This window comes from Macaca nemestrina, chromosome 5 (genome assembly GCF_043159975.1).
Source record: "Macaca nemestrina isolate mMacNem1 chromosome 5, mMacNem.hap1, whole genome shotgun sequence".
Classification (NCBI taxonomy): Eukaryota; Metazoa; Chordata; class Mammalia; order Primates; family Cercopithecidae; genus Macaca; species Macaca nemestrina.
In genome coordinates this window covers 112875217-112888289 of record NC_092129.1, presented here as the reverse complement: position 1 = coordinate 112888289, position 13073 = coordinate 112875217, and the positions used below count along the sequence as shown (strand labels likewise).

Below are 13073 nucleotides of genomic sequence, written 5' to 3'. Positions count from 1 at the left end.
TTTATGCATATATGTGGGTGAATATTTGGTTTTCTATTCTATTCCATTGATTTGTCTTTCCATCCATGCACTAATAAAACACAGTCTTTTATTTGCTAAAGTTTTGTACTATTTAGAACATGGATAGGACTAACTCTTTTTCTTTTTTTAAATTTTACTTTAAGTTCTGGGATACACGTGCAGAATGTGCAGGTTTGTTACATAGGTATACCTGTGCCCTGGTGTTTTGCTGCACCCATAAACCCCTTATCTAGGTTTTAAGCCCTGCATACATTCAGTATTTGTGCTGATGCTCTCCCTCCCCTTGCTCTTCACCCCGACAGGCCCAGATGTGTGTCCATGTGTTCTCACTGTTCAACTCCCACTTATCAGTGAGAACATGCAGTGTTTGGTTCTGTTCCCATGTTAGTTTGCTGAGAATGATGGCTCCCAGCTGCATCCATGTCCCCGCAAAGGACATGAATTCCTTCTTTTTTATGGCTGCATAGTATTCCATGGTGTCTATGTACCACATTTTCTTTATCCAGTCTATCACTGATGGGCATTTGGGTTAGTTCCAAGTCTTTGCTATTGTAAATAGTGCTGCAATAAATATATGTGTACATGTGTCTTTATAATAGAATGATTTATAATCCTTTGGGTATATACCCAGTAATGGGATTACTGGGTCAAATGGTATTTCTGGTTCTAGATCCTTGAGGAATCGCCACCCTGTCTTCCACAATTTCTCATGCCTGTTTTTTGTATAGGTCGTGGTTTAGAAATCTTTTTTTTTTTTTTTTTTTTTTGAGACGGATTTTTGCACTTGTTGACCAGGCTGGAGTACACTGTCGTGATCTCGGCTCACGGCAACCTCTGCCTCCCGGGTTCAAGCAATTCTCTTGCCTCAGCCTCCCCAGTAGCTGGGATTACAGGCATGCACCACCACGCCCAGCTAATTTTTGCATTTTTAGTAGAAACGGGGTTTCACCATGTTGGCCAGGCTGGTCTCAAACTCCTCACCTCAGATGACCTAACCGCCTCCACCTCCCACAATGCTGGTATTATAGGTGTGAGCTACTTTGCCCAGCCAGGAATCATTTTTACATGGCTCTAAAATATCAAAAAAAAAATTATATTTTCTTACACATAAAATTATGTAAAATTCATTTTGTGTTTATAAAGTTTTATTGGGACAGAGCAGTATCCATCATTTATGTATTACCTCTGACTAATTTTGCACTGTAATCATTGTGTGAGTAGTTTTGACAGAGACTGCATGACACAGAACATAAAATATTTACTATCTGGCCATTTATAGAAAAAGCTTGCCTGACTATTGCTCTGAATCACCAGGAAGAGCTAATTTACTTTGAATACTCTGATATCTACAAAAAAAAATTTCCAACAAAATCATTACTTAAGGATACAATTTTTTTTTTTTTTGGAGAAAGAATAGTTTTGCTCTGTTGCACAGGCTGGAGTGCAACGGCGCCATCTCGGCTCACTGCAACCTCCACCTCCTGGGATCAAGCAATTCTCCTGCCTCAGCCTCTCAAGTAGCTGGGATTACACCACGCCCAGCTAACTTTTGTATTTTTAGTACAGACGAGGTTTCACCATGTTGGCCAGGCTGGTCTCAAACTCCAGACCTCAGGTGATCCACCCACCTTGGCCTCCCAAAGTGCTGGGATTACAGGCATGAGCCACCATGCTTGGAGGATATGATTTAATTTAAATTTTTTTTGTCGTAGAACTGTGTACATCCTTCAGTGCAAAATAGCTGAATCTATGACTTTACCATACTTGCAACTCATTAAAACGTGATTTCCTCATGTCCAAAACAGAATGAAAAGACATTAAAATATTTCTGATTAATTATGTTTATATTTTCCAGTGTACATTCAGTAATACTTAATAAATTAAGACAGGACTGAAACTTCCCATGGGTTAGCTATAAACATTTTCCATCTAGTGGGCCAATGATTGGCCTTATATATTACCTATAGTATTTTTCTCTACTATAGGTTCTCTGATTCAACATTAAGTCTAAGTGTCCTTGATCATAATTTTTTATTTTATTATATTTATTGGATTTATCCCCAGTGTATTTCTCAGGTTTGACAGAAATATCACTGCAGGCCAGGCACAGAGGTTCACAAATGTAATCCCAGCATTTTGGGAGGCCAAGGTGGGCAGATCACTTGAGCTCAGGAGTCCAAGACCAGCCTGGCTAACTGGTGAAATCCCTTGTCTACAAAAACTATAACAATTATGCAGGCTTGGTGGTGTACAACTGTAATCCCAGCTACTCAGGAGGCTGAGGTGGGAACATAACTGCAGCCCAAGAGTTTGAGGCTGCTGTGAACTATGATCATACTACCGCACTCCAGCCTGGGTGACAGAGGCTCTGTCTCCAGAAAATAATAAAATTACATTAAAAATACATATATACCCTGAGAGTTACACCTGATGTAAATGACGAGTTGAAGGGTGCTGACGAGTTGATGGGTGCAGCACACCAACATGACACATGTATACATATGTAACAAACCTGCGTCTTGTGCACATGTACCCTAGAACTTAAAGTATAATAAAAAATATATATATATATAAAAAATAAAAATAACAGAAATCCATTTGATCCATACTTAATGACCTAAATCAAATCACATCTCAAGAATACATTTAAATAATACTATTTAAATGTAAAAAAGAGGCCGGGCGCGGTGGCTCAAGCACTTTGGGAGGCCGAGACGGGCGGATCACTAGGTCAGGAGATCGAGACCAACCTGGCTAACACGGTGAAACCCCGTCTCTACTAAAAAATACAAAAAACTAGCCGGGCGAGGTGGCGGGCGCCTGTAGTCCCAGCTACTCAGGAGGCTGAGACAGGAGAATGGCCCGAACCCGGGAGGCGGAGCTTGCAGTGAGCTGAGATCCGGTCACTGCACTCCAGCCTGGGCGACAGAGCGAGACTCCGTCTCAAAAAATAAATAAATAAATAAATAAATGTAAAAAAGAAAACCCAAACCATACCAGAGGAAACTATTACCAAATATTTTATATTTGGGATAAGGAGGACATTCCTAAGAACTAAACAAAATCCAGAGGCAATAAACTTAAAAAGATTCATGAATTCACCTCATAGACATTAAAAATCTACATAGCGGCCGGGCGCGGTGGCTCAAGCCTATAATCCCAGCACTTTGGGAGGCCGAGACGGGCGGATCACGAGGTCAGGAGTTCGAGACCATCCTGGCTAATATGGTGAAACCCCGTCTCTACTAAAAAATACAAAAAACTAGCCGGGCGAGGTGGTGGGCGCCTGTATTCCCAGCTACTCGGGAGGCTGAGGCAGGAGAATGGCGTAAACCCGGGAGGCGGAGCTTGCAGTGAGCCGAGATCGCGCCACTGCACTCCAGCCTGGGCGACAAAGCGAGACTCTGTTTCAAAAAAAAAAAAAAAAAAAAAAATCTACATAGCAAGTACCACCCAAACAATGTAAAAAACAAAGGACATACTGGAAAGAAGTATTTGTGGCTTATTTTACAAACAAAGCACTAATGTTTATAATATATCAAGAGGTACTACAAATCAATAACAACTTGATGGACAACAGCCTAAATAGGTCACAGAAAGTACAATATAAATTGTCTATACATATGAATGAAAAGGCATTGGGAAGCACATATGGGAATCCAATAAGAAGATATTCAGTGCCACTCGTAATAAGATAAATGCAAGTTAAAACAGCACTAAGAAACCATTTTTCATCTATTGATAAGACTGAAAAAATTAAAAATATTTGATATTATTGGTGAGAGTGTAAGGAAATAAGATGCTCAATAAGATGCTAGCACATGTGGTAGAAGTATAAATTGTCAACAATTAGGAAGGAAACTTGGCTATATCCCTTAATGTACTTTTAATAATTTATCCCACAGATATATTCACACATGTGCAAAATGACATATACACACTGCAGTGCTGCAGTATAGTTTGTTACAACATAAGGTTGGAAATGACCTAAAAGCCAATCCATATGGAATGGGTTGAATGCTATATCCATACAATGGAAGACTATATAGCTATAAGAAATTATGAGAAAGTGTTTCTGCTCTAAAATGCAACCATCTGCAAGACCTATTGTTAAGTTTTTAAAAAGGCAAGGTGCTAAAGAGTATATTGTATGTTGCAATCTGTATATAAAAAAGAAAAATTGTATATGTGTATTTATCTGAGAACCAAGGGTATATAAGGAATTCGAAACAGATTTCCTACAAGAAATGATACTGTATAGCTGAAGGACAGGATTTGGAGGGTATCTTTCTCACTAAAAGCATTTTTCAAATTTTTAACCCAATAAAGAAATTATATATTCAAAAAACAAAATTTTACATTTAAATGAAAATGACACAGCTGATATTCAATTATTGGTTCAGTATAATAAAAAGTAGTTCCTGGCCGGGTGCGGTGGCTCACGCCTGTAATCCCAACACTTTGGGAGGCCGAGGCGGGCGGATCACAAGGTCAGGAGATCGAGACCACGGTGAAACCCCGTCTCTACTAAAAATACAAAAAATTAGCCGGGCGCGGTTGTGGGCGCCTGTAGTCCCAGCTATTCGGGAGGCTGAGGCAGGAGAATGGCGTGAACCCGGGAGGCGGAGCTTGCAGTGAGCCGAGATCGCGCCACTGCACTCCAGCCTGGGCAACAGAGCGAGACTCCGTCTCAAAAAAAAAAAAAAAAAAGTAGTTCCACATAGAGAACATATCTTAAGGCTTCAGAGGACATTCTCTATGAGAAAATAAATATTGACCCTATTGAACAGAAAATATGGTAGCAAAACACACACGTACACACACACACAAATCCATTTAGCATCATTCTTGGTTTTTTGGTGTTTTTTGCTTTGTTTTGTTTGTTTTTGAGGTGGAGTCTCACTGTCTCCCAGGCTGAAGTGCAGTAGCATGATCTTGGCTCACGGCAACCTCTGCCTCCCAGGTTTAAGTGTTTCTCATGCCTCAGCCTCCTGAGTAGCTGAGATTACAGGCATCCACTGCCACACCCAGCTAATTTTTGTATTTTTCATAGAGACAGGTTTTTGTCATGTTGGCCAGGTGGTCTCGAACTCCTGACCTCAAGTGATCTGCCTGCGTTGGCCTCCCAAAGTGCTAGGATTACAGGTGTGAGCCATCGCACCCAGCCTGTTGTGGTTGTTTTCGCTCTTTTTTTTTTTCTCCAGTTTCCCCAAGAAAATGCTTCAGACAGGGATCCTTCAGTGGGATCATTGCTTATAGGTCATTAGAAAATGACAGCTCGGCTGGGCGCAGTGGCTCATGCCTGTAATCCCAGCACTTTGGGAGGTTGAGGCAGGTGGATCACTTGAGGCCAATAGCCCGAGACCAGCCTGGCCAACATGGCAAAACCTCATCTGTACTAAAACTACAACATATTAGCTGGGCGTGGTGGCATGCTTGTAATCCCACTGTAATCCCTGGGAGACTGAGGCATGAGACTCGCTTGAACCTGGGAGACAGGGGTTGCAGTGAGCTGAGATCATGCCACTGCACTCCAGCCTGGGCGACAGAGCAAGATTCCATCTAAAGAAGAAAGAGAGAGAGAGAGAGAGAAAGAGAGAGAGAGAGAAAGAAGGAAGGAAGGAAGGAAGGAAGGAAGGAAGGAAGGAAGGAAGGAAGGAAGGAAGGAAGGAAGGAAGGAAGGAAGGAAGGAAGGAAGGAAGGAAGGAGAAAGAGAGAAAGAGAGAAAGAGAGAAAGAGGAAGGAAGGAAGGAAGGAAGGAAGGAAGGAAGGAAGGAAGGAAGGAAGGAAGGAAGGAAGGAAGGAAGGAAGGAGAAAGAAAGAAAGAGAAAGAAAGAAAACGTCGGCTCAGACTCCTTAAAAACTGTACTAAAGTATACACAGATCTTTTGCCAGAAGTTTGATTGGAGTTAGAAATACTATGGTACCCTTGACAATCATGAGATTTTTCCCTAGGAAATTTTTAGTAAAAGCAATGTTGATTATTGTCCAAAGGTCAGGGATATACATTTATCTTTTTATGCCTAGCAAGTTAGAATGTGCTTCACTCCTTTACAGGTTCTTTTTATTTCAATATTAGAACACATTCCTAGCCATTAAAAAGACTTTCATTCATTTTTCAACAAATAATTATTAAGGCACTGGGCTAGGCCTCAGGACTAACTGAACAATTCACTTCTAGAAAGAAAAAAGTGGCCATTATGTGTAGACAATTTATTTTGGCAGTCTGTATGACAGTCTATAAACCTGAATATTTTTTTTTTTTTTTTTTGAGACAGAGTCTCACTCTGTCGCCTATGCTGGAGTGTGGTGGCATGATCTTGGCTTACTGCAACCTCCGCCTCCCAGGCTCAAGCAATGCTGCAACCCCAGTGCCCACTTTAAGCAGCTGGGATGACAGGTGTGTGCCACCACACCAGGTTAATTTTTTGTGTTCTTGGGTGAGACAGGGTTTCACCATGTTACCCAGGCTGGCCTCCAACACCTGAGCCCTTCTTGGCCTCCCAAAGTGCTAGGATTACAAGCATGAGCCATAGTGTTCGACTACTATAACCTGAATTCTTTCAACATTTTCTCTAAGTGTTTTTCTACTGTGAATATGATATTTTAACTTTTATTTGGCAATTGGCCTTGTGAAAACCATGTAATTAGTAAATCTTGCTGGCTTCAAATTATGTTCCAAATTCAACCACTTCCTAACACTTCAGCCACTCCACTCTGGTCCAAGTCACCATCGTCACTCTCCTAGGGTACTGCAATTGCCTCATTATTAAGATACAGGCTGCTGGAGAAGGGGCAAATTTGAAGAGGAAGAGTTCTACTGAGGACAGGTTTAGCTTGCCATAATCTTGCCTAGAGAGATCCATATATAGACTTGGCAATCAGAAAACGTTCTTCAATGGAGTTTCAGGAATCCTTCGTATTTAATTCATGGCATGAGGGACTTCAAAACCCATTGCTCCCTGAAAACCACCCCCTCCACCCCCACCCACAAACTTGGGCAATCAGGGACAATGCTGGCTACCTCATGTTCACCAGATTCCCTGGTTGCCCACTTCACCAGGTAGTTGGGGTGGGAACACTTTCCATCTCTATCTGGACCCTTCCTCCCACCTTTCCGTTCTCCCCATTTGTGTGCACTTGAAGGTCCAGGAAAATCCTGGGGTGAATAAGTTCATCCTAAGGAAAGAGGACAGCACATCGAAGGCTTTGCATCATAGGTAGCTTATTTTATTGGATTGCTTTGCCAATAACACTTTCTTACATTCGGGAGACTTCCCTCAGACACATGTCTACAAGACCTGAGAGGGACAGGTCCCAGCCACAAATTCAAACTTTCTTCAGTGTCTTTCATGTCTTTCTCACCAAAAGCGAAGCCAAGACTTCTCCTCTCATCCCCGCTTCCCAGAGGAGATCAGTCCTTAATTACGGATACAGTGAACTCAAATGGAATCCCGAACAACCAATCACTTGGTAAGGGGAAGGCTGAGGAACGCTAAGACAGATGGTTCCACTTATCCTGGGAGCCAAAGACAGGTCTCCAGTGTACGGTGGCACGCTAATGGAAGTGACCAGGTCATCATTGGTCAGGGGCTGGCTTCGGACTTGTTCCAGCATCTCCAGGCCTGCAAAAGATGTGCCCAGGGCTAATGAACCAGGGCCCATAACTAGGGCCCATTGGCGGGCCTGGACTCCATCAGGGAGGCTGCAGGGAGGATGTCACCCCAGCCCAGGCCTTCCAAGGTAACCCATTTACACCTCCCAGCTACCTTCTCCACCTTAAGCAATCTCATGCCACAAACAAATGAGCACTTTTCTTCCCAATGGACTCTGGGAAGTACCTGGATTGCCCAGCCACAAAGGGATTCTTCAAGAATCCAAGATACCACACAACTTAGCCAGAACTCCACCACCAAGTCCAAAACCACAGTTCAGCCAAGAATACCTACCTCGAGCATGATGATAGGAGTCCTGGCTCCCCACGCAACAGAACATGTGCAGCAGCCACTGCCTTGCCCTATGTGGTCCGACTACAGTCACACGAGTCTGGCCTGTAGCTGTGAACCAACTCTCCAGCTGAATAAGGGTGTGGCTGTGCACCTCAATGCAGCGAAGGTATGTGTCACCGTGCCCTGTGAGCATAAGAGGTGAGAGGAGGGTCTGTCAAGCACCAGCCCTTGGGGAGTCGGGAGGTGGCCTTGGGGGAACGGACGTGTGACTGATGAAGGTGGAAAAGGAGGAAAAGATTGAAAACCGAGAAGACAAGGATTAAGGCGGGGACGTTAGCAAGGGCCTCTCACCAAAGATGAGCTCCTCCTGGTCCTCTTCCATGTGGAACACCATTGGAGCATGAAAGTTTTCAGGCAGGGTCCACCACGGCTTCTTGCTGAGAGCACTAGTTCCCATGTCCATGCTCTGCTCCGACCTGATACAGAATAAGGACAAGTCCAAGAAATTGGTTAGCAAAAGACTTGGAAAAGTGAGGGAGGGCCTAGGCTCTGTCCTTAACATAGGAACCCAACAACCTGCCCCTTGAACTACCTTAGGGTGAGTGTACAATCCCGGTAGCTCTTCCCAAGATAATTCATTCCAAGTAATTATCTGTTCTGAGCTTAATCCTTTCATGCCAAACTTAATCTTATTTGATTAGTGCTTGCCTTTCTAATGCCCCGGAATCAAAATATTTCTTCACTCTAAATCCAAAGGATTTGGGAGCAGATCTACTGGGTATGAACCAGGGCAGGGGTTGAAAGATAGAGGTGCAGGAAGTCTCCAAGTGGGCTCCCTAGATTTGCACAGGTGCTGGCAGTCACCCAATGACCACATGGTGTATTCCAACAAGACGGAGTTTGGTGTGCTGCATCAAGGGAGAGCAAACAACATAGGAAAATAAACTTTACACAAACAGAAGAGTGTTGTAGGGAGCTGATTGTAGAAGTTGAATAGGTGAATCTAAGAAGCGTTTAGGGAGTAGGGGCCAGTTTTCTAAAATGGGGCAATTTGGTGATGATCCTGGTAAATTTATCTAGGAAGGGAAGTAAAGAGATTAATGTGGTCTTCATTGCAGAATGTTCTCTCTCTCTGGTTTCAAATATAGTTACAGATGGACTTTCTACATCTTGTTGCGTGACAATCACTGAGCAACCTTGACTGGTTAAAATATTTAGCAGGAGATGTTTATGTTTGGAAGGGAAGATTCAACTATGCCTCTCAGCTCCCAACTACAAGTTCCTAGGTGCTTTTTCACTCTTCAGCCTCCCCTTTTGACCAAAGACAAAATCAGCCATCAGGACTTTCATCTGGGGGTTCAGATCTACACCACTGTCAGAATCCACTTGTCACAAGTTTATCCGGAGAACGTTCTCTGCATCTGCATACAGTTGGTCCCTCATTTACAATTTTTGCAAAAGATACATAGTGAATGTATAATGTCTGCACAGTAGCATTTAAGGCTGACCAAGATGTACTAGTGAAATTCAGGTAAGTAATGGAAACAAAATAGCTATTAATCCTAGCAATAGGTTGCAAAAACAAATAACTAGATTTCAAAACCAGACCACGAAATCATGTCCCAACTCCATCTGAATCTGTTCTAGAGAGACAGGTAGTCTTTTAACTTTGCCATAAAACTGTTCTGCCTGAACAGTAATGTTTTAGGTGGGTGCTGCAAACAGCATTTGCTATCAAACAAAAGCTGTCCTTGGCTAGCCAAGAAGAAACCAAAAACTATGAAATCATTCAAAACCACCATGAAACTTTAAGCTAGGTTGCTGGACCTCCAGAAAAGAAGTAGTGTCATCTATTGCTTTCTGCTGGGACCAGAGACAGATTTTGGATCACCTTTTCTAGTCATATTATTCCTATTACTGGAATTGGAGCTCCCAGAGTATAGATGAAGAGGGAGTCGGTCATCTCTCCTGGAAGGTCTCCTGAATAGTCCATACTTGCCTCATTTTAGGTCTGGGTACCTTTCTCAGAGAAACATCATTTCCTATAGGAGTAGATGTTTAAAATATTGAAAAATATTATTAATATAATAGTCTAAAGCTCACTCCATATTACACTAGATAAGTTTGTATAATGATCAGGTGACCTGATATCCACATAAAAAGTAGTGCCTTAGTGCTGCACAAACTGAAAGGGGTATGGGGTGTGTAAGTGTCATTTATCACAGTGAGAGCAGGACAATTAATTCTTCAACATGTGAACATAGCTTGAGTGGAGGCTGGGGAGTCACTGAAGATTAAGGACTAGCACTGCAAGGAGAGACTCAATACATTATTGCAATAATGTCATCAGACATCCTTTGTTGTTTCAGGTCAGTGTTCAATACTGATAAAGCTGAAGGTAAAAATTAATACTGTCAAGAAAATTCAAATTCCAGAAGAAACGTATAGAAGAAAATCTACCTTTTGAAGTGTTGAATACCGATTAAATTTTTGTTAGTAGAATCAGGTAGAGGATAAAAATTGCATTAGTCAGTTAGATTTAAAACAATAAATCGGGGAGTGGCGACTCATGCCTGTAATCCTAGCACTTTGGGAGGCCAGGGCAGGGGGTTGGGGGTGGGGGATAAGCCAAGATTTTGAGACCAGATCGGGCAACAAAGCAAGACTTCGTCTTTACTAAAAAATAAAAAAAATAGCCAGGTGAGGTGCTGTACAACTGTAGTCCCAGCTATTCGGGAGGCTGAGGTGGGAAAATTGCTTGAGCCTGCAGTGAGTTAGTATCACAGCACTACAGCCTGGGTGACAGAGCAAGACCCTGTCTCTTAAAATATAATGATAAAAATTTAAAAACAATAGCTATAGTCTGCAAAAAAAGCAGAAGAAAGTTTTGCCTTTCCTTAGGTGGCATGGAAATTCTGTACTACAGAAGATTAAGATAAAATATAATTTGTGAAAGAATCTTAAAAACTGTTGGTTGGCCTCTAGGGGACAACTAGGCACTTTGATAACCAGAGCAAAATTTTTAAAGGAAGGCAAAGATACCAGAACATGTATCTTGTTTTATTGTCTTGGTTGAAAGTGTCTACTTGGTATCATCAACAGCTTGATCTGAAGATATTGGTTTGGTCGTCTTCTTCCGAAGATCATTCTTCTGGAAGATACTTAAGAATCCTCAGTTTATGGTTCCTCAGTGAATTCCTTTCCATTGAGGACAAGGGTAGTTTTTCCTCTGATTTTTAGAAGTCTTTTCCAAAAGACTAAATCTTCAGATTTCTAGTCATACAGAGACTAATTAGATGGATATTTGGGGAAGATTGTTGTTACCTATTAAAAGCTAGATGCATCAAATGAATCCTTTGTAGTATTTAGAAATGTGAGCTTGTGATATGGCAGAGTACAGGTTCAAGAAGTGAATTCCTAACTGCATGGAGTAGCCTATGGATCCCAGAAGGAGTTGATATTGCCATTGAGGCTAATTAGCAATTCCCAAGCCATGGAAGTTCAAGTCTTGCAGAGCATTCTCAAATTTAGTGTTAGAATTCATTTTTTTTTCTTTCTTTTTTTTTTTTTTTTTTTTTTTTTTGAGACGGAGTCTCGCTCTGTCGCCAAGGCTGGGGTGCAGTGGCCGGATCTCAGCTCACTGCAAGCTCCGCCTCCCGGGTTTACGCCATTCTCCTGCCTCAGCCCCCTGAGTAGCTGGGACTACAGGCGCCCGCCACCTCACCCGGCTAGTTTTTTGTATTTTTTAGTAGAGACAGGGTTTCACCGTGTTAGCCAGGATGGTCTCGATCTCCTGACCTCGTGATCCGCCCGTCTCGGCCTCCCAAAGTGCTGGGATTACAGGCTTGAGCCACCGCGCCCAGCCGAAACATCAATATTTTAAAAAGAATTTTCCAAAATATCTATAAAACGCATGGACAGTTCCCTAGAACAGGTCAGATGATCACAAACACTCCCTTCTCAAGTAAGAGGAGAATTGTCATGAGAGTTAAGGAGGGCACTAACAAATCCCCAGGAACTTTAATTTACCCCATAAAGTATATTATGAATGTCACCAACTGATAAATGACAAAGACATTTTCTTTTTTATAATCAAGGTCTTAACAGTTATATGACAGTCTATAAAATAAACAAGATTTTTTAATTTTAGAAGTACACATCATTTTATTACAAATAACCTAAAAAATTTTTTTTTCTTTTGACTTGTCAGTTTTTTATGTTATTCTAAGCTTGGTAACCAAAAGAACACTCATAATATGTTTGAGTCATTCAAAATTTGCAGAACATCAAGCAAACCTGAATATTCCTTTTTATATATAAATTAAAAGAGCAAACATTTTTATTAACAGTGGTCATTCCAAGAAACCAAAATAAAAGGCATCCTAATAGTTTGGTTATTTTGCACATTGTGTTTGAATTTCAGAAAAAAAAAAAAAAGTCAACTTTTTTTTTCTTTTTTTTTTTTTGTTTGAGACACACTTTTAGTCTTTTCACCCAGGCTGGAGTGCAATGGCACGATCTCGGCTCACTGTAACCTCTGCCTCCTGGGTTCAAGCAATTCTTCTGCCTCAGCCTCCTGAGTAGCTGGGATGACAGGCATGCACCACCACGCCCAGCTAATTTTTGTATTTTTAATAGAGACGGGGTTTCACCATGTCGGCCAGGCTTGTCTAGAACTCCTGACCTCAGGTGATCCACCCACCTGAGCCTCCCAAAGTGCTGGAATTACAGGCATGAGCCACAGCACCCAGCCCAACATGTTTTAGAATAGAGCACATGTATGAAATGTATGCATTTGGGATGAATTCTGAGATAGAGCCCTCAGGACTTTCTGATTTCAAGATTTGGGGCAAGTAGCTCCAAAATAAAACATTTTTAAAAATTTGATTCCATATTTCCCCCAGTGTCTTTCCACCTCTTCATCCTGCAGCTGTGGCAGCAGCGACAGCAGTTACCCCAACCTGAGGCTGCACCCTGGGTAATACCCATAAGCCCCCTCAGCTGAGCCCCTTTCTGTGCCCCACAGACATCCATCTGAAAGAATCAAATGGACGGCCGGGCGCAGTGGCTCACGCCTGTAATCCCAGTACTTTGGGAGGCTGA

The 13073-nt window shown here is 42.1% G+C and overlaps 2 protein-coding genes across 2 annotated transcripts in view; one reads left to right on the top strand and one right to left on the bottom strand.

The window, feature by feature from the left end:
* Window positions 1-7229: 7229 nt before the first annotated feature.
* LOC105479461 (KH domain containing 1) overlaps window positions 7230-13073 on the bottom strand; it is a 96216-nt gene continuing 90372 nt past the window's right edge. The window contains 3 exon segments of the mRNA XM_071096855.1: window positions 7230-7646; window positions 7971-8153; window positions 8322-8446. Of these exon segments, the coding sequence (XP_070952956.1) occupies window positions 7447-7646; window positions 7971-8153; window positions 8322-8446 (508 nt within the window). The 3' untranslated portion in view covers window positions 7230-7446.
* The window catches only part of LOC112426277 (uncharacterized), a 43902-nt gene continuing 41139 nt past the window's right edge, over window positions 10311-13073 (top strand). The window contains exon 1 of the mRNA XM_071096051.1: window positions 10311-10368. Coding sequence (XP_070952152.1) covers window positions 10311-10368 — 58 coding nt within the window. The remainder of the gene's footprint in view (window positions 10369-13073) is intronic.